The following is a 25490-nucleotide window of genomic DNA, read 5'->3' as shown; positions in this document are numbered from 1 at the left end:
TGGTGAGGACATCTTAGCCACATGGTGGAATGCTCTGTGAACTTGTATTCAAGAGAACACCATTTACATTACTACTTATTATTTCAATTTACTTATTCTTTTAAAGCCTTTTGTTGTTGGTGGTGGTGTTCGTGATAATATTGTTTTACATTAAGTCTTCTCCCAATAAGTTAGAATCTTTTTTTTAAATTTAAATTCAATTAGCCAACATGTAATACATCATTTGTTTCAGATGTAGAGTTCAATAATTCATCAGTTGCATATAACATCCAGTGCTCAAAAAATATGGAAATCTTCACAAATTTGCATGTCATCCTTGTGCTGGGGCCATGCTAATCTTCTCTGTATCCTTCCAATTTTAGTATACATACCGCTGAAATGGGCACCCAATAAATTAGAATCTTACAATTGGATGTTAACGTTGGAGGCCATCTAGTCTAACATTGTACCCAAAACTAGATGTACACAGTGTCACCTAATACCTAGAAAATTTCTCTGCTTTGTGCGTAACCTTGTCTGCCCTTCTGCTAACAACCATGTTCCACAGAATAAGTCTAATTTTCTATCCACATACCAACTCTTCCAACATTTGATAAGTATTCGGAGAAACATTGAGGTAGTGTTCAAATCCAGATGGCCTAGAAATGTGTTCCCGGTTTCTGTGCCGGTAACAACAATACAGAGTTCATCATGCTGTTATCAGGATTAAGTAATTAATACACGCAGTAAGTGCTCCATAAAGATGGCTAGTACTATGATCTAGTACTATGGCTTCTAGGATTAATCTTTATCAACCTGGTGTCTCTCTCCCTTTCTCTCTCTCTGTATGACAACGGAGATTGTGTTGACTATTTCAGTAGTTGCATTGTGCTTATGGTCATATAAAACCTGAAGCTTTTTAAAATTTTGTTATCAGTTGCTCTCAGTTAAGTTTCACTCAACCTATCACATTTTTTTTCTGATTAAATGCAAGACTTTATCCTTGATAAATGTCAACTCACCATCTTAAGTAACAGACATTTTTAAAAACTTGATTCGGTCACCCAGTGAATTACTAATCTTTATTGCTTTACTAGCTTTGTGTAATCTGCAAGCTTAGTAAGCAAGTTCCTAGACTTCGTCCAGGTAATTGACAAAATTGGTGAATTGGACAGGACCAAAAATAGAGCCTTGCGCAAAGTTCCCACAGACTTCACTCACTGCCAGTTATCAACTAATCTTCCCCTTTTGGATGTAATCAGCTCCCACTTCTTCTAATTGCTATCATTCAGCCCATGCTCTTCTCCATCTTTCCCTGAAAGACGTCACGAGAGACTTTGTCATATGTTTTTCTGGGAGCAGGATATATCTATGTTTGTGATAATCCCTTTAGCCATCAGAATAGAATTCATCAAGAAAGGAGATGATGTTATTTAGAGGATTTGGTTCTTGTGACCCTAACTTGGCTCACGTGACTAATCGGGCCCCTAAAAAAGAGTGATTCTTTGACTTCCGGTAGGTCACCATCTTCCCAAAGACTGTTTTCTCTTATTTGAAAAAGAGAATGCTGCACTCCATTTTTCTCAGAGATGACGAGAGGATAGAATTAAATAGTACATTTGATCATTTTCATACCAGAAGTTCTTTTAAATAGAAAATTAAGTCATATATGATATAGTAGCCTCTCTGGTTAAAAACAAGACCAGTCTTTCAGCCAAACAACCAGACCAGTTTTTTTGACAGAACCCACGAGAGCAACACGAGCGCTGCAACTATGTACTTAAGCCTCCCACACGCCTCTGCATTCCATTTAGCATATAAGATATTTTAAACCTTTAAGGATTCATGTCAGCTGAGCATGTGTGTATGTGAGTGTGTAAGTGTTGGTCTATGATTGGGAGAGACGATCAGCTCTCACAGTCTCCCAGTCTCCAAGCCGCATTAGTCATTTTTAGCACCATGATGGAGAATGGTGTGAATGCGGTAAATTCAAAAGATTTCTCAAAACTTGACTGTGCAGACAGATAACTGTTAGAGTGACATTTTCAGTACAAGTGAGAAAACTGATCCTTCTGGGATCTCTAACTCTGAGTGCTTTAAAGGAAAAGATACAAGACTAAACCCATCTTCCTACACTAATCATTTCAGGAACAGTTTCTCTAAAAGTAGCAATGCTAATATGAGGGAGTGAAAAAGTCAGGCAAGCTGCTTATTTCCATTATATCCCATTAGCAACCAGATCAATTTTCTCACACTCATGGGTTCAAGCTTACCTTTTGACAAAAATAACAAAACAGAATTCAGTGGAAAATGACATCTTAGTTATGGACGTGCAGGTGATTGAAAGATCCAAAGCAAAAATGTCTACGGGAAAAAGAATAATTGGGCAGAATCAAGAAGGGAAGGAGTACATCTTCTTGTCCCTGTTAGTCCTTCCTCCTAGAGTTCAGGAGAGGAGCAAAGGATTTAGCTGTTTGATTCCCATCGAGATCATTTTAAATTAAAAATGAGATCGTTTAAATTCCTCATTTGAATATCTGTGGTTATCGAGACCATGGACAGCCATGTCAGCCTGAATCACAGAGTCACTCTTGAAAGAGGAATTTCCAGTTGCAGTAAACTTGAAAGAAAATATTTATACACCTGGAAAGCTATTTAACTGGATTCCATGGGTCCGCGTTTATTTTCCCAGAGATATTTCTTTCAAATTCATGCCAGTGCCTCAGGTCCAGCCTCACCTGGGTTTCGAGATGAGATTTTTAGACCTAAGTGTTAGGGCCAATTTAATGTTAAAACCTGTTTAACTATTAGGTTCTGCTTAGCCAGAGCAATTCCATATTGCCTAGGTAGCCATATTGTTGTTTACATCCACGGACTTCATTCCGGGAATAAATGCCCCAGTAGTTCCTGGTATGGTTCCAGGTATCCATTCCGGGGGTAAATGCCTTAACAATAGAAGCCGCGTACCGTGGGTCTGCGGTTATGCCCTATAAAACCAGCCTGTGAGATCGGGAGAGGGTCGCTCTCTTCAGAGGTAGCCCAGGCCAGTCAGTCTGACTTCTAATGCTTGGCATAGAACAAGGCTTTGCATAACTTTAACTTTGTCTCAGTCTCATTCCTTTGATAACGGATCCCAACACTAAGCAGGGAAAGCGGCCTGCTACTCCATCATTTACCTTTAGCTAGGCCATACTCGACCTGCCTGTCAACTAGATCAACTGACAGGTCCCTGCTAACTCTCACAGGCAAATCCTGCTCGCTTCCTCAGTCAGAAGTAGATTCAGAATCTTCCTCACACAATGAGGTTATGAATCTCAGATATAACTTATCCTACACCCCCCCAAACTTTGGCCCCACAGAGACCCTTGGAGCTGCTCCGATGCCTCAGGGTTCATAACAGTACCAAAGCAGATTTCAAAATACCCTTAGACTATGGGAAACAACTATCTACTGCTATTGGCTCACAAGAAGAAAGAGCAGATTTTTGAGTCAGACAATCCTGAATTCAAATTCAACTTAGCCCTTAACAAGCTGTGAAATCTGGAGCCCATTACTTCTCTGAGTCTCAATATCTCCATCTCTAAAACTGTGTCACTAAATAACTTAAATTCCAAGATTTCTATAAGGACTAGAGGAAACAGATATAAAGCAACAGCTTAATAAAAGTGCATAGAAATAATGATTTATATTGTTGTTATTGTAAATTGATTGGGATCTCAACTTTTTCCAAGTGAGCTAGGATTATCATGGATATGATGATCTGCTGTACCACTCCAATAACTCTTCAAAAAAGAACGTGTTCCATAAATGAGGATATCGGGTATCCTATTCAGCTTCAATCCTAGCTCTGGATTGGGATGAGATGAAATAAAGCCATACTCCTAGATTCTTCTTGGCCTCATGGACCCATGTCATTAGCGGAGCTTCCTTTTTATTGAAAACATACAATTCAAGATGGAATTAGATATGCATTAGTGCTCACTCTAAGAGTGCCTGGAAATAGTATCGACGTTGACACTAGAAGGATGAGTGCTATTTGACTTGGTGAGCATAGGAGTAAGTATTTGTGGCAGAGAGTACCTATACCAAGGCCTGGAGGTAAAGAATTACTAGGCGCATCAGAAGAACTCAAAAATCAGTGACCTGAAAATAATCAGCAAATGGGAGGAAATCGCATGAAGTCAGATTGAGGAATTAGGTGCAAAATTATGCAGGACCTTGGGCTTATAGGAATTTTTTAATACTTGAATGCAATATGAAATCATAAAGGCACCAGGCAAGTGACATGATCTATTTGTTTTGAGATCACTGTGAATGCAGTATAATTTAGAAGGGGGAAAGAATGGTTTGGGAGAAGCATACAATTGAACTAACCCCAGCAAGTCTAGAGGAAGGATGAACTAGGGAAGAAATAGGGAGATGGAGAGAAATGAATGGATATAAGCTTGATATTAGAGGTAGAATCACCAGTGCCTAGTGGAGTCAAGAAGTGGTAGGATACAGAAGAGAGGAATGGTATCAAGGAAGCATCCAGATTCTGCCAAGGGCGACAGGATGGACAAAAATTTCATTTACTAAATGGAGAACACTAGAAGACAAACAGATTGGGAAACTTGTCACCTGTTTTAACATATTAATTTTAACATACCTGTGAGACATCCAAATAGAAATATCTAGAGCTTCGTAAAAAGATCTGCCTTAAATACATAAATATGAGAGTCCTTGGCACAAAAATAGCATTGGAACCCATAGAAGTAAATTAAATTACCTAGCGTAAATATTGAGAATGAGAGCAAAAAGGAGCCTAGTACTTAGACCTGAAAAGCCCCATATTAGAGTTTAGTTGGAGGAGGAATGGCCTGCTGAAGAAAGAAAAGTAGCAGCCAGAGAAGTGTGCATGTATATGCATATATTTATTTACTGAAGATAAAGGAGAGGATTGTTTCAAATAGGAAATGATAAACCGGGTAAAATCCTACTGTGAGATCAAATAAAATGAAGAATGGAAAATATCTATAGATTTAGCAACAGTATGATCACGGAAAACTTTACCAAGAGTCATTTCAGTGGTGAGAAGGGAATGAAAACCAGTTTGGAGTTGGGTGAAGAACATTTAGGAAGTGAGTAAATAAAGGTTACCACATTTAAACAACTTTTTAAAGGAACTTGGCAATGAAGAAGATTTAAGAGATAAAGCGGGGGCTAGATGGGAATGTGGGTAGGTTTGCCGGACTTAGCAGATACAAGTATAGGACACCCAGTTACATTTGAATTTCAGGTAAACAATTAATACTTTTTTTGGTACATGCATGTCCCATGCAATATTGTGGACATACTTTACACCAAAAAATTATTTGTGCAATGTTTAAGACACGGTTACCCTAAAAAAATAATTCATTATTGTTCTGAAGTTTAAATTTAATGGTGAGTCCTGTATTTTATCTGGGAGGTTAGGTGGGAGTTCGAGATACTTTTTTATTTCGAGAGATACTTGAGCGTATTTTTTAATATATATTTTTTAAATGTTTAAATTTTTTTTATAAACATATAATGTATTAGCCCCAGTGGTACAGGTCTGTGAATCGCCAGGTTCACAAACTTGACAGCACTCACCATAGCACATACCCTCCCCAGTGTCCATAACCCCACCACCCTCTCCCGACCCCACTTCCCCCAGCAACCCTCAGTTTGTTTTGTGAGATTGAGAGTCTCTTATGGTTTGTCTCCCTCATGATCCCATCTGTTTCATTTATTCTTCTCCTACCTCCCAAACCCCCCATGTTGCATCTCTACTTCCTCATATCAGGGAGATCATATGATAATTGTCTTTCTTTGACTGACTTATTTCACTAAACATAATACCCTCTGGTTCCGTCCACGTTGTCGCAAATGACCAGATTTCATTTAATATTTTTTTAAATTTTTTTATTGTGTTATGTTAGTCATCATACAGTACTTAAGTATATTTAACTGAGGAAAACATCTGGTGATGGGGAAGCTAAAAATGTAAGAGAAAGAAACGGAGATTAAGATCTTACTGGAGGGTGGATCCCTCTTTCTGGCACTCATACAGAAGAGAGAATGGGGAAGATGGGTGCCCGGGGAAGCAGAGGTGTGGTTCTAGTCTTGGAAAGATGCTGGCACCTACCTTTCAAGACTCCTGGGTTTCTTTATGATGTGGGCAGCCAGCCATTCGTGAGAGCAAAAGGGGGTTCAGATGAAAATGAGGAATAGAAAGAGCAAAGAACTAAGAATGTGTTTCACACCAGCGAGAAAAGAGGATTTAGAAGAGAAGCATTAAGATTGCCAGCAGTGTTGAAGGCCCAGTTGATGCTGGTAATCACGAAGAGTGATACCAAATGACCGAAAGCACGATTTTGTCCAGTGGTATTCATTCAGATGTCCAATGCAGTTATGAAGCTGTCTGGTAGATTTTTAAATGGCCTAAAGAACCCAGAACAGGAAAAAAAGCACAAAATCTACTCTTGAATTAAAGTAATGTGAAGTGAATCTTACATGTGATTTCCCTCCATACCTGCAAAAGAGGGGGATGGATCTCTTTTCAAATTCTGAAATAAACAAGTCTATGTCATTAGCTGACTGAAGTTACAAATTAGAGAACACACTGTACAAATAAGCAGATATTGGGCAAAATCAGTTCCTGCTGTATCCATGGTGTTATTTAAACTCACCATTTTACTATTTTAAATAGCTCCACTTTGAGGTTGACTTATAAATTCAGTTCACAAATCCGTACTGGGTTCCTACTATGTGCCAGCCCTGGCCAGATAGTGAATTAATAATACCAAGGCTGATGTTTAATTAACAAGAAGAACCTTATAGAAATATTTGACACTCAAATTAATATCAGATATATTCATTTGACTAATGCTATTACAATTACAGTTCATAGCTAATGGCATTATCGGGCTATTATCACAAAGCATTACCTCTCTTCTAAAACTCATTTCCATGATAATTCATTGAAATCATCATGAGAACACACTATCTTGATGGGTTTTTACCTCCCAACGCTCTTCAACAGAATGAACTCACCCTTATAAGAAAGCCTGTTATCCCAAATATCACCCATGCTCATTCTTTCTGCAGTTCAGGTGAACAATGCACAGCGATTTCTCCACAGCTTTGAAAGACACAGTGTCCCTTCCTGGAAACAGCCACCTAACTTCATTTTTATCCACAATTCCCAGGAAGTACAAATGCAAATTAAAGTCTCCACACGCAGACTTGTTATGAGAGGAAGGTATCAAGCTGTGCAGATTTGGGGCCCAACCTCAGTTCACCTATTCAATCAACAAATAATTATTCTGTCTCCTTTGCATGACTCCAGGCAAACAGCTCAGCCTCTCTGTGCCTCTGTTTCCTCGTCTGTAAATTGAGGGTAATCATAATTTGGGTACTTATTAGACGAATACGAAAAAGTGGTAGAAAAGCCAAAGTTAGCATATAGTTGTTAGATATTATTTCCTTCAGGTATCATGAAAATTAATGTGTTTTAAAAATTAACTCAGGTAGGAGAGCTATGAATCTCAAATGAAGCATTTAAATCAGGTTACTGAAAGGAAGAAGGAAAGAAATTAACATTTATTAAGTGTCAGTTATATGCAGACCTTGCTGTATGTATTTTGCAAAGATATTATTTCATTAAATCTTCACAACAATTCTTTGGGGGTGGATGTTTGTAGCCTCATCATGCATAAGAGGAAAATGAACGGAGAAAGGTATGTCAGTTGCCCAAATCTTATAGCAGAGGTGGATTCCTGATTCCCAAGCTCCTTTTGCTACACTAGAATTTATTTCCCATGGCACAGAAGCACATCCATCCTGGAGAATGGCTGTTACACGTTTTTAATTACATACTTCTTCGCACATAGGAAGCGAGGGATAAAGTAAGGTATAAAACCCATTTCCGTTCTGTCTCAACAACTTTGGACGTTTGCTAGATCCCCAGCATTACAAAAAATAACTGAAAGGAAAAAAAAAAAAAGATCTAACAAAGTCTGAGGGGTAATAATGGCTCACTGTGCCCAAAAATCATTTGAAGAGATTCCAAAAGGCACTTTTTAATATTTTCAAAGTCCCATTACATTCAAAATAAAACAGTGCTAGTAAAAAGAGGAACTACAGAAACTTCCTCCGAAAAGACATAGCAGAAATACACCTCCAATCAAAAGCAATATGCTGTAGCCCTTAAAATAATGTATGTATATTTGAGATATTTGGTAATCCTAGGGTTTCAGTAGGGAAATATAGGGAGCTATCATGGAAGTTGAGTGAATCTTGGGTTTCAGAATAGACTATTTATTGTTACTTGGGATGTTGTGATTTCCAAAATGATATCTTAGGACAGTTGTAGAAACAGCACCTAACTTCCAAACTGGAGCATCAAGGTTGCTATTCAATACTACAGCTGCGGAAAAAGAGTAGGTTGTGATAGAAGACCACCCTTTTCCATTGTTTTATCAAAAACCGGAAGTGATTTAGGGAAGTCAGCTTTTCCAAAAGTATGCTTGATGAAATGGTTTTCAAAGATTATTTTTCGCCGTAAAGGTAATATGATGAAATAAATCCAAACTGTGAAGGAGCAGGGGAAAGACCAGTAAAAGGATGACAATTACTGTTTGGGTAAATTCTTTCCCAATATTTTTTTTAATTTGTGTGCATGTGTGCATGGGTATTAAATTTATAGAGATTTTTAAATGAAATTGGGGTCTGAATAAACTCTGCTGAATGCTCAATAAAATAATTATATCAAATTCCCACTTTTTTCCCCTTACAAGTATTGTGAGCATATTTCCATGTTACTTCAAATTCACACACACAAAAATCCCTCATTTTTTTCCCCCTAGAATCCTGGAAATGGGATTACTCATTCAAAAAGGATAAACCTTTTTTTAAAAGAGTTTATTTATGTATTCGACAGATTGAGAGAGAGATTGATCACAAGTAGGCAGAGAGGCAGGCAGAGAGAGAGGGGGAAAGCAGGCTCCTTGCTGAGCAGAGAGGCCAAGGCAGAGTTCGACCTCAGGACCCTGGGATTATGACCTGAGCTGAAGGTGGAGGCTCAACCCATTGAGCCACCCAGGCACCCAAAAAATAAACATTTTTTTAAAAAGATTTTATTCATTCAGTTGACAGAGAGAGATCGCAAGTAGGCAGAGGCAGGCAGAGAGAGAGGGGGAAGCAGGCTCCCCGCCAAGCAGAGAGCTTGATGCAGGGGGCTTGATCCCAGGACCCTGAGATCATGACCTGAGCCAAAGGCAGAGGCTTAATCCACTGAGCCACCCAGGTGCCCCTGGATAACATTTTAAAGACTATTGAGAAGTAAAGACAAATTGTTTTCTAAAAGGCTGCATCAATTATGCACCACTGCAGTAGAATAACACTTGTTTCAGTGTGTAAGCTGCAGCCCTGAGCAGAATCATATTTTGGTTTTTGTTAATATGATTGGAAAAAATTATATTGCATTACTACTTTAATTTGTATTTTTCCAAAATGGAAAATTGAAATTTTTAATGTTATGAATACTTTGATCTTTTCTCATTCATAGAATGCTTGATCATATTCTTTGCCCATTTTTCTTTTTGGTGTATTTGTCTTTTTTCTTTTTGATTTTTAAACAGTTTTTTAACTTTAGGGATATTATCGTTTAGTCAAATTTATTGCTAATATCTTCCTAGTTTTAACTTAACATTTTAATTTCATAGATGAGTTTGTTTTGTGCAAGTATTGCTGATACATGTGATGAAATCTATCAACCTTTTCCATTGCGATTAATATCATTGCATTTATCTGTGGTTGTGGAAATTTCAGTAGTTTCATATTTCAAATATAATATTCTCATCCTTGTGGAACTTTACCCTGTAAAGTGTAGTGGTGGTGTAGGTACCCACTTATTTCCTTCAAATAACAGAATTTCACAGCATAACTCGATTTTTTTGTGTGTGAAAAATTAGTTAATCCGTAAGTACTCCACAGCCATAGGATAATCAGAATGAAACTAATCAGTAATATATACTTTAATATATTCTTAGTTCTTAGGAGATTCTTGGGCTATTTCAGGATTACCTTTGAGCTGCCTCTTGATTTATGATATATATTACCTATCAACTATTACTAATCATACTTCTCCTATGGTTAGTCTTCATTTGTAAAAATCTTATTTCCTAGGGTGTATATTTCCAGATGGATTTTAGAATCATTTTATCAGTTTTCCCCAAATCTTGTTTTTATTTTAATAAAATACGTAAAACTTGTTCGTTAACTTAAAAAAATAAAACTTTTATAATCTTTTGTGTTCCACCTAAGTATATAACACAATTTTTTCTTTATTCAATGTTAAATAATTCAGTTCAGTAAGATTTTCTTTTCTTCATATATCCTGAACATTTCTTGTTGGACTTATTATAAGCATTTTATGCTCTGCTTCTTTTTGCTGTTATGAACCGACTCTTTTTCCCTCATTACAACTCGCTGACATAATCACTATTATATAGGGGGATTATTAATATTTATGTCTGTGCCTTGCATTCAACTTCTTAAACTTTCTTAGTTAATGTATGAGAGTATTTTAGCTTATCTTAAGTTTACAACAAAATTATCTAATCTTAATTATAATTTTTTAAATCATTTTTTCCAATATTAACTCTTATGTTTTGCATCTTTACCAGGACATAGAACTTCAGAGCAATGTTAGTACCAGAAGACAAGTCACATTTTATCCTGTTCATAATATTCATTTGAATCTCTTTTATTTTTTATTAAGCCTATCTGTAGGTTTATCAAGATAATAGTGAAGGGTATTCTTTATCAATGTACTCTTAATCCCCTTTACCAACTTCACCCATCCACCCACCTCACCTCTGGTAACCACCAGTTTGTTCTTTATAATTAAGAGTCTGTTTTTTAGTTTGTCTCTCTTTTTCCTTATTTATTCATTTGTTTTGTTTCTTAAATTCCGCATATGAGTGAAATCATATGCCATTTGTCTTTCTCTGACTGATTTATTTCACTTAGGATTATACTTTCTAGCTCCTTGCAAATGGCAAGATTTCATTCTTTTTTATGACTGAAAAATGTTCATATATATATGTATATAATGTCTATACACACACACACACACACACACACACACACCCCTTCTTCACCCATTCATCTATTGGTGCACACTTGAGTTGCTTCCATGGTTTACCTATTGCAAATAATGCTGTTATAAACGTGGGGCACATGTATCCCTTTGAATTAATGTTTTCTGTTTTTGTTTGTTTGTTTGCTAAATACCCAGTAGTATGATTACTGGATTGCAGGGTAGTTTTTATATTTAGTCGTCTTCAAAAGAAGAGTTTTATCGAGAGACAGTATTTACCAGTGAAGAATGTATGTGGATTCCCTTAGTCTCTGTCCCTTTCCCTATTTTTAATAAAGTCTTCTGTGAAAGTATACCTATTAAAGCCCCAAATTACTCTGAGGAGCAGACTGCTGGGCTGGAATGAGAATTTTACACCATTTTCTGGTTGTCCAACCATCTGATCAAATGATATGATTGTAAACTGGTCTCAAGCATACATGACTCTTGGGTGCTCCCTAAAAATCACACTCATGTGTAATGTGTTTCTTGGAGAGCTATGCTACATGAATGCAGTGTGCCTTGCTGGTCATGCTCCCACTACTTCATGTCTTACGGGGGTACTAGAAGCAGAGGTACTTGGCGTTGGGTACTGATTAGAATGGAATATGGAAATGCTATTTCTCCTTCCCAAAGCAGTAATTATGCATTAGAACAACAGCAGCTACCCAGTATTCTGTTTAGAACGACCTTGATTTCTGTGTGGGGGTATGTTCTGATCACCTCCTATTCACCAGCTTGGTGTAGGAAAGAGATCCTCAACCTAATTGGGCTCAGATAGCTGATGGGATATGACACCTGATGCTGGGCGATGGACTGACAGCAGTTTATTAGTCACATATACTCATAGCCCAGGGCAGGGGAACGTGCCATGCAGGGCCGTATGAGGCTGCACTTGGAAGTAGAGTAAATGAGGATCTGTGGAGGGCAGGCTTGGTAGGAACAAAGCAGTGAAGCAGCTCCTGGGTCCTGCAGGAGGATGTGATTGTTTGAATAACGTTGAAGGCTGATAGGGAGGCAAAAGCTTTAGGGCTAGGACCAGTACCAGGCACCTGGTCTGACTAACAGGGGAGCTAGTCTTGTGGGGGATGGTGGGGGAGGGGGCACTTCCCACTGGGTGGGGAGGGCATCTGAAAGAGCAGAGAAGTATGTGCTTAGGACTTTGGAGCCCTGTGAGGCTTCAAGACATGAGGGCAGCACATGAAATTTGGGGCCTCACAATGCAAGACATAAGGGACAAGGATAAAGTATATTCCTTTTTCATACTAGCAACTTTGTGTTGTTTACAGCAACATAATTCTACTAGCATCAATGGGGGCTTTAACAGTGCAGTTGTAACAAGATGAGAGTTCTACCGAGCCATGCCTCGACTTATCTCTTTTGCCTTTGCTCTTTAATCCGTAAAATACAAGAACTAGTCTAGATAATTCCATAGTCCTTTTGTCTTTAAAATGGCCATGATAATTTAAAGTAAGTAAAAACATTTTACTTAGTATCTATAAGGCCTAATACTCCAGAGTAATTATCTTTTTGCATGCCTGCCCTACCAACCTCTCTGAGCTCTTTTTTCTTAAGCAATTTGGAATGCCCATCTCCTGGTACATGACAACTTCCTAGCAAATGATTTTCAGATGAACAAATAGATCTAACTGAACAAAAAATATTTGGGGAACTTCTGAGTCTTGTGAAGTATTTTGTGAATGTTCTATTACTCAGTGGCCCAATGCTCATTACTAAGTAGGCTGGATATACTATTAAAGTACTCAACTAGGGTTCACTAAGGCACTTCCTGTCCTCCACTGTTGAGGCATGCATGTTTTCTTGTGTTTTTAACCTTCCTACCCACCCAAACTAAGATCTGGGGAAGTTTAGTTTGTTCCATTCTAGACCTTAAGTCTTCTCTTTGTCTCCTTTTGCAAGGATGCCCCAGATTTCAATCAGCTACTAGAAATGTCTGATGAAAAATGGCACAAATGTGAATTACGACAATAAAAGTTTATAAGCTACTAAAATAAAGTTATAGTACCTAAGAGCTGAGTCAACTGACAATGTTAAATGGAACATTTTACAACCAGTCCTGGGATAATGATAAAAAAAAAAAAAATGGCACATGAAGAACATGAAGAGATATTTGATAGGAAATGGGTCCAACACCAAGCTCAGGCTACAGGATTTTGTATATGCCACTTATAAGGTGTGGTGGGTGGTGATAATCTCAAGTTTTGGAGTGCCTCCTCTGTGCCCAACTCTTGACATCTATTATCTCTTTCACTTCTCGTAACAGCTCGGTGAGAAAGGTGTTGTCATTTTAGAGAGGAGAAACCGAGGCTGAAATGGTCTGATTGGGCAAATGCCCCAAAACAAAACTATTAAATAATGGAGACAGTATTTGACTTCAAAAGTCTCTCTGCCATGCTCTTTCTTTGTCTCTTCACCCCCAAAGCTATCTCTTTACATAGACTGATAATCTCTATATTAATAAAGCAAATTTTAGGTTTCTGGAACTATCTCTCTGTCCAGCTTGATGCCAGTGTATATTCCAGTCTATGAATTCAGATGATTTTTCTCCTTACCTGAGAGCTCACCTTGTAAATTAGCTACATAGGAAATGTAAACTTATAGCTAAGTAAGGCAAAAATACGGAGCTAGCATGAGGATCAGCATTAGGAAGGAAGCTGAACACTGAAAATAATATTTGAGAAGGACTATAGAATTTGAATAGGTGATATGTCAATCTTTCATTTTATTTTTTAAATACTCCACTCACAAAATGTTTTGTGTTGCTCATAAATTCCCACTGCCTTTCTCTAACCTTTCCAGCACGACATCCTCCCTTCACCCCTCATGCCCATAATTCCATCTCCCGGCACTTCTCATTTGTGCCCACCAGAGCACCCCTAGTGACAGTTCCAAACACATGGTCATGGGCAGGGCGAGCTGGTACCATATCCAGATAGGCTGGTATGTGCTGTAATTGCACAGCTATTTTTTTTAGAAATATTGTGTTTTACCTATAAAGATCTTACAAAATTTATATGCTTCTCCCTCATCTAACTTTGTTATAATATAAAGATAGCCTTTTCATTTACTTATTATGGACCAAAATTCATGCTCCAACAAAAATTAATGTCATGTTAATTCTGAGGCTTCACATACTCTGTGCAAACTCCTCTTAGTCTAGCCAGAGAAACACAGTGATAAGATGGTCTAATCACATCACATGCAAAGTGCTGATGTGAAATGAAAAGGACAGAAATAAGATTGGGATATTAATTCAAGAGAAATAAGGAAATAGGACTGTTTGAATAAGCTTAGCAAGGTGGTTTAGTTCTTCCTGAAAATATGTGTGATGTCATCTCATCTTACCCTGACTTCCACCCCAAATCCCCTCATTCAAGTACAATCAAATGTGTAGTTTCTAAACACACGTGCACACCCACCCACCCAGACACACACACACACACACACACACACACACACACAGGCTACATAGGCCCAGACACAGAGGGAAACATTCTATGAAACTACTCCTGTCAAAGGAAGGCATTATGTCAGTATAGCAATAACACTTTACATTTCTATTGTAATGGAACACAAATGAATAAAATGGGGAAGTAGAACTTACTGCATAGATTTCAGCTCAACACCACATTTCAGTTATAGGTCCAAGACACAAGCTAATTTTCATGGTTGATCCAAAATAATAGTCATTGTTAAAGGACAGAAGAGAAACAGGTTTAAATGGGAAGTGGCACCATGAATCACAGCTGTCATACTTATGTACTTGCTGACTATCAACCCTGAACAGAGCATTTAATTCAAATTTCATTTAAAAGTATGCACTGTCAAGGGAAAGGCCAAGAACCATTTTCTAGTTCAGGAAGCAACTCACAACCCATGTACCAAAGATAGCACTGGAGATCAAGTCTTTTGGCACATAGACTGATTGCTCTAGGCCCACACCCCTTTTCACAACCCTCTGTAGTAACAGCTCCTACAAAAAGCAAGAAAATGCCAAAACCTTGGCATCTGACTGCTCAAAGAAGATTAAGTCCTGTATTCATAATGCATAATTTTTTTGGTAAATATTGTGCCCATTCAGAACTGCAATTGACTATAAGTTCTCTCCGTGAAGATAGATTTGGCTTTTTGAACAATCTTTTTTTAAAATGTTTTTATAAACATATAATGTATTTTTATCCCCAGGGGTACAGGTCTGTGAATCGCCAGGTTTACATACTTCACAGCACTCAGCATGGCACATACCCTCCCCAATGTCCATAACCCCACCACCCTGTCCCAATCCCCCGACCCCCAGCAACCCTCAGTTTGTTTTTTGAGATTAAGAGTCTCTTTTGGTTTGTCTCCCTCCCGATCCCATCTTGTTTCATTTATTCCTTTCCTACCCCTAAAGCCCCCCACATTGCCTCTCCACTTCCTCAAATCAGGGAGATCATATGATAATTGTCTTTCTCTGATTGACTTATTTCGCTCAGCATAATACCCTCTAGTTGAACAATCTTTTGAACATTATGTGATACTATATATCTGTATTTGTTAATACTAAGATCCCCTTGTTGTTTTAAAAGTACTGCATATAAATAAGTGTTGCATATATAATACATTATCTCATATTATGTATTAAATAGTAATACAAACCCACTGAGGGAAAATTGAGAGTGTGTAGAAATAGAGATGATACATAAAGGTATGGATCTGGATATGGAAAGGGAGAGAGAATTATAGCAAAGATCCAAAGCCAAAGTCAAAACTTAGCAGCAAAGTAAAAGCAATTACCTTGAATCCTAAATAGTTTCATATATATTCATCTAATGGTTTTGTATAGAGCAGTTTGACATCATAAGAAAGTGGGGTTATCTTATTTGGAAGCATTAATTTGAAGGCATTACTTATCAGGTCAAAAAAATACCTTCATGTCAACCAGAGATTGCAAGTAATTTGACCAACAGGGTCTGTGATATTACAATGAGGTGAAACTGGATTTACCCAAGTTGCCAAAATAAAGTAACATCTGGAATCTACATGTATTATGTCACTAACCTTACAATTAGAATCTGCAACAGACTGTCTAGCTGTGGCAAAAAGTTTTCATTCTTTCGGTTTATATTTACTGACCGATTCTTATGTGTCAGGCACTGTTCTAGATACTAGATCAATAAGGATGAGTAAGATACACATGCTTGGTTCTGGTAAATTCGCATAATCAGGGTTACTTTTATAGCTCAGTTCTTCTGAACTTATATTGTGTTATGCAGATTCAGGTTTTGTGACCTTCAAAATATTTGGGGTGCTTTGCTTGTCATTTTACTGTTAATTAGAGAATTAAATGAATTTTAACAATGAGTTTCAGATGAGCTTTTTTGCTTTGTAGATATTACTGAAGCGAATAAATCTCTATGAATAGTGGAATGATAAAACATTCCCAGAAACTTATAACTCTGCAGTTGAATAACAATTACATTTTTTTCCAAACAGGCAATTGGTTTCCAAACACATTAAACAAAGGCAATTTAGAAAGCTTCTTCTTCTTTTTGGCATCATTAACGTTGTTGAACGTCCTGGGATTCTGGAGTTTCTCACAAAGGTAAGTGTGTGGTAAGACAAGCAATTTCTGAGCCCATGAAATATTGATCTGGGAACCATCACCGAGCCAACAGGAATCCTGTATGCCATGACTGGACAAATTAGCATATTAGCGAAATTTAACAGATTATGCAGAGCAAGAAATTTCAATTTAGGCTTCACTTTTGCCATTATGTGTTTTACTCGATTCTAAAACATGTTCTGAAGGAAGGTATTTTTTCTCCACTGTATAGTACCACTTTAGAATTAGAAATAACCATATTGATAATAAGAATGAATGAGTCATTATCATTAAAAGCAAATATCATTAAACAAATAGCTAGAAATCTAATGATGCTTAAGATTTGGATTCCATTCAGGCCTTTAAATCAGCAGTGACCATTTCAAGGTCAATAACAAACTGCCAAATCATTTAGTCAGTCACCTGAGACCATTCAGTGGCTTAATATGTATCATCTACCATCCATCCATCGCCAGCCCACCTCTCCCTCACTGACATATTCTTGGATCGCTGTGTACTTTTGAGCAAATTATCTAACCTCTCTGAGTCTCTGTTTTTATACTTGTAAAATAAAATCAAGAATACCAGCATCTTGGGGGCTTTAGGGGTATGAATTTTGGTAAAGGGCCGAGCACCGTATCTACCACACTGTGGAAACGACAGAGATCTTTATTTTTCTCACTTTCCTCCAGTCACTTATCTATTTAGTCAGATTTTATCCCATCATTTTCCCTTCTTCTTTGCCTATGCACTGAATAAAACTCTGTTGGAACACTGGTCATGTGATGGGCACTGCAATAAACTAGAAGACATAAAGTCAGTACGTCTATAAATGTTTATGTATGCTCTTGCTTTCATGGAGCTTATGGTCCAGTGTAGGAGAGAGGCACTTAAATCTCACACAAGGCAGAACTAATGACAAAAAGCAAAAGTCTGAATTTTTAAATTTCTTATTTTCCAAAGTATAGAAGTTATCGAATTAACCCCTCACCATGTATAGTTTCTCTCTATCTCATTCTTGGATTGAAAAACCAAAGCAGAATATCAGGGAATCTTGCTGAAGAATCCAACAGGAATGTCCTCAGCTTTGTAGCAAAACAGAGTCATCAGTGAAAACGGAAGGTGAAGGCAACTCATCTTTGCCCTCCATCCGTTGCCTCCAAACACGGAAGTGGTGCCCATCTGCCAAGTCTCATAAACCTGCAGTTTCTCAACTTTTACTTTTTCTCCCACTGTAAGATTGGACCCTTGTCTTTTCATAAAGTAATTAGGCAATCTTTCAAGTTATCCCAAGTGAATCCAGTTCTACAATTTGGCTGTACAAACATGAGCAAGGCATTTAACTTTGCTAAGCCCATTTCTTCATTTGTAAAATAAAATAGGAAGAACAGTAATTATGCCATAAAGTTGTTGTGAGGATGAGAAAATGCTCAAAAATGTTAGCTACAGTAATAACAATGACCTTGTTCTTTGTTTTATGCCCCCTTTCTTCCTCCTTTTTAATTCTTCTTCTAGACTCATGAAGAGGTGTGGTCAAGATGACCAGGATTATGGGCTGAATTCATGGACGAAATAGCACTGGACCTAGAATCTATTAGCTCAGGGATTTACTCATTCATTCATTCATTCAACCAATATACCAAGCATTGTTCCAGGCACTAGAAAATATAGAACTGAAGAAAGCAGTTCAGTCCAGTCTACATGGAGCTAATACCTAGTGCTCAAGTTAAATTATTTAAGTGTGATTCTTTCTCTGTGATTACCGAACATGTGAGTTACTATAAAGAAGTGAAAGATGGTGGAATGGGTGCAGAGAAGGAGGCAAGAACAAAATTGTACAAAGCACCAAATATTGGAGGACCCAAAGATGAGAAGGGACTAAGTGATACAGAAATAAATTTGATTCTTAGCATATCTTCTCTAGTTTCCTATGCTTTTTCCTCCTTTTTCTGTATACTTTTAAGGGAAGGGGGAGAAAAGAGAGAGGATAAAACAAAGCAGGAAGGGAGGAAATTAGTTTTCCAAGTGTTGAGCACTTCTTATCTTGGGCAGCATGCAAGACAGATAACATTTAATCTCCACCTACGTCCCTGTTACCTAAACCCTATTACTTTGCTTTATAAATAAGAAAACCAAAGTGAGAATCCAGGTAGGTAAACTAAGTTCACATACCTAGGATTCAAAACCAAATGCGTTTGTTTATAAACACTTTCTTGTATAGCATGCTATTTCTAAGTGCCTTAGAGGAGCACTGATTCCAAACCTAGGCTCTGCAGACTACTATTCATATAAACCCCAGGGAAGTTATGTAACCTCTTAGAACTTTAGTTTCCCTATCTGTGAAATGGGGATAATTTCATCCTTCCAGGGTTATAATGAGAATTCATTAAGTTAGGGTGGAGATAGAGCCTTAGCCTGGTGCCTGGCCCTTAGAAGACACTCAGGAAAACCAGGTGCTCCTTGGGTCAGGAGTAAAGGGCAAACATTCTAGAAAGTTATGCATGGATTTCTTCTTTGATAATGGTGTTTTCCATATAGCTTCAACACCGAATTTGCAAATCCCCCATGCACTAGATGAGCCCTTCCTGAGTCCTGGCCTCCACAACGCTATCAAGTCCGATAAGGTTTCAGACTTTCCAGTTTGTCTTTGTCACACTCGTTGCAGGTTGTAAATGAGCGCCATCTAGAGGTCTTTATGAGACACCTTAACAGGTCCTAAAACTCCTTTTGTCATTTTATAAAGACTGTTCCTGGTGAGCAGTGCTCTTAAATAATCATCACTGTTGTGCCAGTATCTATGGGCCCATAATAAAAGGTAGACAAGCACAGGAAGAAAGCAAATGATTTATCAAGTCATCTACATCTGGTCCTAAAAAAAGCTTTCTTTCTTTCTTTTTTAGGTATTGTAATCTAAATCATTTTAATGCCCAGAACATCAGTGGAAGTAATCTTGAAGAAACACTTCTCCTCCATGAAAAGTCTCTGAAATTTTATGGCAGTACGCAGGACTTTTCTTCAAGTATCCATCTTTGGGAGACAGCCCTATGAAACTATATTTGACTCTACCCGTCTTATGAGCAAAGTAGTCATTGTTTTCTTCTGCTGAACATCTTATGCTTTTTAGTTTAAGAACTAATACGAATGGGAGGGACTTCATGAACAGTATCTGTGTACTTTATTTATAAAGACTAATTATGACTCCTCTAGTAAACTGTTGTGCCTTTTGCATTAACACATTATACATTACAGTTAATTTCAAAGTCTGTGATTACTCCATAACAACAAAATGACAGTTTCATGTGCATTACAATATTTTACAATTTTTTGCAATAATGGTTCAGCCACTAAGAGCAATAGAAATGATATTTGTTAGTTTTAATGTGCTAATATAATCAAAATAATTGTATGTTAACATTCCTTCTTTCTATATGTTTATTGAGCACTTATTACATGCCAAGCCTTGTATCATATACTATGTCTGACTAAATAATAAATCTATATGTCATTATATTGTATTTGATCTCAATGTCACACTATCAAGATATGAAGTAAGGAAATTTTCTCTGAGTTGAAAAGCAATGTTAACTAAAATAGAGGTCCTTAACAAAGAAAGAATATTCACATACTGAAGAAGTTATAAAATAAAGGTAAATGATAGAATGATTGAAGGAAAAAGGAAAACTGGAGAAGGTGAAACGAGTGTTGAGAAGGTAAGTGATAAATCAAATAGAGAAGATTAAAGCAATTCCCTAGTCTAGAGATGTCTGGGTGGCTCAGTGGTTAAGCAGCTGCCTTCAGCTCAGGTCATGATCCCAGAGTCCTGGGATTGAGCCCCAGGTCAGGCTCCCTGCTCGGTGGGGAGTCTGCTTCTCCTTCTGCTTGCTGCTCTGCCTTCTTGTGTGTGCACACACATACACTCTCTCTCTGTGTCAAATAAATAGATAAGAAATCTTTAAAAAAAAAAATTCTCTAACCCAATTCCCATCTTTTGGTCTTCAGTGCTACCAATTCAGACCCATTCACAAAATCGTCTTCCAAAAGAGGTTCTTCCTATATAAACAAAGAAATGTGGAAATTCACATAAAAAATAATGAATGGGGGCACCTGGGTGGCTCAGTAGGTTAAGTGTCCAACTCTTGGTCTCGACTCAGGTCACGGTCTTGAGGTCATGAGATCAAGCCCCGCATCTGGCTCCAAAGTAAGTGTGGAGTCTGCTTAAGATTCTCTCTTCTTCTCCCTTGGTCCCTCCCCAACTCCCTGTCTCTCTCTCTTTAAAAAACCAAAATAAAATACATAGTAATAATAAACTAATATAAAATAAAACTCGTGGGGCGCCTGGGTGGCTCAGTGGGTTAAGCCACTGCCTTCGGCTCAGGTCACAATCTCAAGGTCCTGGGATCGAGTCCCGCATCGGGCTCTCTGCTCAGCAGGGAGCCTGCTTCCCCCCCCTCTCTATTCTTTCTCTGCCTGCCTCTCTGCCTACTTGTGATCTCTCTCTCTGTCAAATAAATAAATAAATAATCTTTAAAAAAAAAAAAAAAAAAAAAAAAACCTCGTGCCCCAGTCCTTTGTAGCAGTGCTTGTCAAAGTTTGGTTGAGGGTCACCTGCTTTAGGCAAATTTTCTGGCCCCTCCCAAAGACTGCTTTAACCCTACTCTTTTCCCAGGAACTAGTGGTTTTAACAAACACACCCAAATCATTCTTGTGCTCCCTAAAGTAGAAGCACCACTGCTTTCTAGGACAGTTCATCTAGGATAGGATAGGTAGGTTTATCAGCTGATTGCAAATGGTTCTGCAATTATGCACCTCCCTTGTGTATACCGAAAATATTTTAGATCTGTAGAATAAAAGATTTATTCAGCTTGATTAGATATGATATGCATTTTTAATTGCAAAAGAGCAGCTGTAAAGCACCAGGTGTTTCTCTTACTCAAACAATTTTTTGTTTGCTTGTTTGTTTGGCGGACAAATAAAGAGACTAGCTCGTGCACACATGAATTCTTGCCCTGTAACTGTTCCAAATCTTTCTTAATTTTTGTGTTTGTTCTATGGCAAAATAGTGAGGCCAGCCCCTGGATATGTCTTAGAGGCTTTCTCTGCTGCAAAAAATAAGGTTAAATGCCACGTTTGCAATTTGGGTTTAATGAACATCCAAAATATCAAGAAACCTTTAAACACTTCACCTTAGTACAAGCAAGGAGCTCTGGCAGTCTCTCTCACCACTAGAATAAGGGTCTGTTTTATTTTGTTGCGTGTGTGGTTTTTTTTTTTTTTAATTTGCCTTCATCTCCCTAATTTCTACATCATAATAGAAAAAAGTGCTCATTATGCTTTCACTCGTCCTTAGAGATGAAAAGAAATCTACAGAATTTTAAAGTTGACCCAAAGCAAACACCAAAAGAGCTTAGAATTCTCACATCGGGGTTGACACTTGTGATTAGCTAAATTGCAGTAACTACACATGCCTCCGTTCGGAACAGGACGCGCTCACACTGCAGTTTCTTCTCTAGAGCCTAGCAACATTATCATTGAGCACCTGGAATAGTTTAGGCATTAAGTGTAATTGGTTTTGCTTTACATAAATCTGTAGCTTTGTAAATAAGCGAAGCATTTCAGCTTCTATATAACACCAATTAACTTAAAGGGATGTGTTGTTTGCAGAAGCCTGCTGGGTCTGTACTGTATTTCTCGGGTAATATGCTCCGTGGCGGGCAAAGTTCTGTGTCCCTGCAGTGTTCCATTGACTCCCAGTCACTTGGTGCCAAGGGTCTGTACCCAGACACTCATTTGCTCCATTTTTCAGTTGTGAAAGATCGGGAAAATGAAGTCTTCCCTAAGAAGCACTTTCTGTGCTCTATTTTTGTCCATGATCGAGACCTGAAAGGCAAGGTATTTGAAAATGTTTTCTGTGACCCAGAGAGCACAGATCTGACCCCATCTGATTCTGTCCACAACTGACAGTGACATCTCTTTCCTCTTCCTTTTTTTCGAGTAACACCTCAATCCAAGGCAGCCAAATGTCACTGCATTGAGCCAGTATACAAAATTAAGAAAACCATAATCTTAGTACGTGAATTTGCTAGTGAAGATGTTTCCATCAGAATGACTTTTTTTTTTAATAGTGCTAAAAAATATGCTCTTGCAAGCGGTAAATTTCCCCAAGCTCCTTGTATATTTTCCCCTTGTTATCTCTTTACTCAACTTAATCCCTTATCTCTCCTATCCCCTCAGGTAATCTTGGTTTATAGCATTCATTCCACCCTGGCCAACCTCTAATTCTCTTGGTTTCTGAAATTGTTTTCTCAACTATCAGAGAAACAGTATCACGCAAAAACAGCTCATGATTCCAAAAAGTTTCCTATTAATACAGTGTGATTCACAAACGGAAGAGAGAGAGAGCATCACCCCTTCCGAGCACCATCAGGATTCCTTGTCTCGTGGAAACAGAGCTTCCAGCGCACGTTCCCTGAACCAGTCCGGCAGTGGGCGGGTACCATCTCCACAGCAAGAGAAGCCCGGGTACAATTACCAGTTACAGGCTTACAAGAAAAGCCCTCAAAGAAAATCACCAGCCAAGTGATGACAGCACGCAGGTGCCGCTGCTGAAAGGCAGGTCTGCCTGTAGAGAACAGGGAAGCTAAGGGAACCACGAATAGTAACGGCTCACATCTCTGTCCCCCTTCACAGTTTACAGGTTGCTGTCACACATATCACCACATTTGATCAGCACCACCCCTCTGGGAGGTAGGCACATTTTGGCATGCCCGTTTGGTAAATGAGGGATTGCTACTCTGAGACGTCAAGTGATTTATCAAGATTCACAGAGAGAATAGATGTCACAGACAGAACTTGACCTTGGTCTTTCTGTCTCTAAAGTGCCAGCAACTTCTACAAACAGCACTCACAGTGTCCCCAACACTGGCTCATCCCCAACCACTCAGGCGATTCTCTCTCTACGTCATCCAAAAGGAAATTAAGAAGGAGGGGGAATATTATGGCAGGCTTAGAGACCCCGACAAAACGGTTAACAAAAAAAGCAAGGATCTTTCTAACATTTTGTGGAGCTGTGCACTGTCCTCATGTGGACCTTAGGCTGTCAGAAGCACCCCATTGAGAAGAGCCACCCAGAATGACTGAGGTGGGGGTGGGGGGTCTTGGGCTCAAAACATCTTTCCCTTCTCCTTTCAGCAAATGTGCTTGCTGAAGCACTCCAGAGTGCTACAGTCAATTCCAAACTGCCTCGGAAAACAACAATTTGAGAAAAACAAATTTACCCCCTATGATATTAATAATTGTGAAGGATCCTGTAGTACTTGCTCAGTGTAAGACACTGTTTTAAGTGAACAGTCTGGTATGTTAGCTCCTTTAATCACCACAATAACCCTATGAGCTAAGTACAACGGTTAATCCATTTTACAGATAAAAAAATATGAAGCCCAGAGAAAGGTAATGACTTTCCAAAGATCACACAGGCACTATGGGCAGAGCAAAAGTTTAGGCCTGGGGTCTAGCCCTCTCTATATACTGCCTCAGTAAGCTGTTCTCTACAGCAGATTGTTATATAATTTCAGGGGGTTCCAGGGAAGCCAATACCTTGGCCCAATGAATTCTAATCTTTTTACGTCCCAACCTATAAGAATATGACTTCTTCCATAAATAATGACTAGACTGACTCTCAACAAGCAATTCTTAACACCTCAGTTGTGCCTCCCATCCTTCCCTTCTGTGAATAATTACTGTCTCCTGCTTAAAGCAAAGGCATGACTCTAAGGACAGAATTTCAGGCTCTGTGGCAGTGAATGGGTACAACTAGCCAATAACTATTGTATGGCTACTTTCCCAGTGGTCCTTAAATCACAATGTAAGCCATCTGTTCCTCACATAAAGCACTCATTGCTAGATCAAGATGGGAGCCTGAGGTCAACTAGGCTCTCCACTTCCTTAGCATCTCTGAAGACATTTCCTGGGATTCCTCCAGGCCCAGTTATCCAGTAAGTGTGTAATTGTCAAAGGTTATCAAGGATAGTGATGGTAAAACTCAATTCTCTGTCTTTCTCTGCCTATCTCTCTTTTTTTTTCTCTCTCTCATTCTCTCTTTCTCTGTCTCTTTCTGCTGCCTCCCCCCTCCCCGCCCCTGGCTGAGTGCCCCATTAAGATTGTCTACAGTAGAATGGATGCTATTTGACAGCCAAGATCATTTCCCCAGGTGATACCCTGTCACCAGTCCACTCGGAGACCTTACTAACTATTAAATAACAATAACACCCAAACCCTAATCTATCATCCATCTTAGACAGGCTTGAATCATTTTATTGGCTGGGAATCGGTTGTTTCGTTAGCCTGCAAAACCACAAGTGATCAAATCTTTTATAAATACAGTAATGAGTCTATGACAAGCGTCTATTTCCATGGTAGCAGCAAGTAAGGAGCACATTTACTGACATTTATGCAAAGAGCAAAGCGGTCGTCCTACCAGAGATCAAAGATGGAGAAAAAAACGAAATCGATGAGAGAGAGAAATTTGGCAAAAATCAGAAGGACGTCACCATAACATCGAAGATACTACCAAGAAAGTGCACAAGTCATTATCATGGGCAGTTTTCATTCCCCCAAGGCAATCTCTTAAAGCAGAGCGAGAGAACGGAAAGGGTATGTGAAATTTTAAACTAAGAGAAAGAGCTCTCTTTCGGAAATGCCAGAGAGAAAGCATGGGCTTCAAAAGCAAGAGCAGCAAGAGGCCATCTGGAAACTCATTTCCCA

General features: G+C 38.5%; 1 protein-coding gene and 1 non-coding gene across 2 annotated transcripts in view; one reads left to right on the top strand and one right to left on the bottom strand.

The window, feature by feature from the left end:
- The window catches only part of SLC15A5 (solute carrier family 15 member 5), a 77595-nt gene extending 57817 nt beyond the window's left edge, over positions 1 to 19778 (top strand). The window contains exons 8-9 of the mRNA XM_044226872.1: positions 16622 to 16730; positions 19631 to 19778. Of these exons, the coding sequence (XP_044082807.1) occupies positions 16622 to 16730; positions 19631 to 19778 (257 nt within the window). The remainder of the gene's footprint in view (positions 1 to 16621; positions 16731 to 19630) is intronic.
- LOC122892775 lies at positions 280 to 386 on the bottom strand. Its single transcript, XR_006381464.1, has one exon. It is a non-coding gene; the product is annotated as a U6 spliceosomal RNA (small nuclear RNA).
- Positions 19779 to 25490: the final 5712 nt, after the last annotated feature.

This window comes from Neovison vison, chromosome 12 (genome assembly GCF_020171115.1).
Source record: "Neovison vison isolate M4711 chromosome 12, ASM_NN_V1, whole genome shotgun sequence".
In the NCBI taxonomy this organism is placed as follows: Eukaryota; Metazoa; Chordata; class Mammalia; order Carnivora; family Mustelidae; genus Neogale; species Neogale vison.
This window is presented reverse-complemented; position numbering and strand designations above follow the sequence as displayed.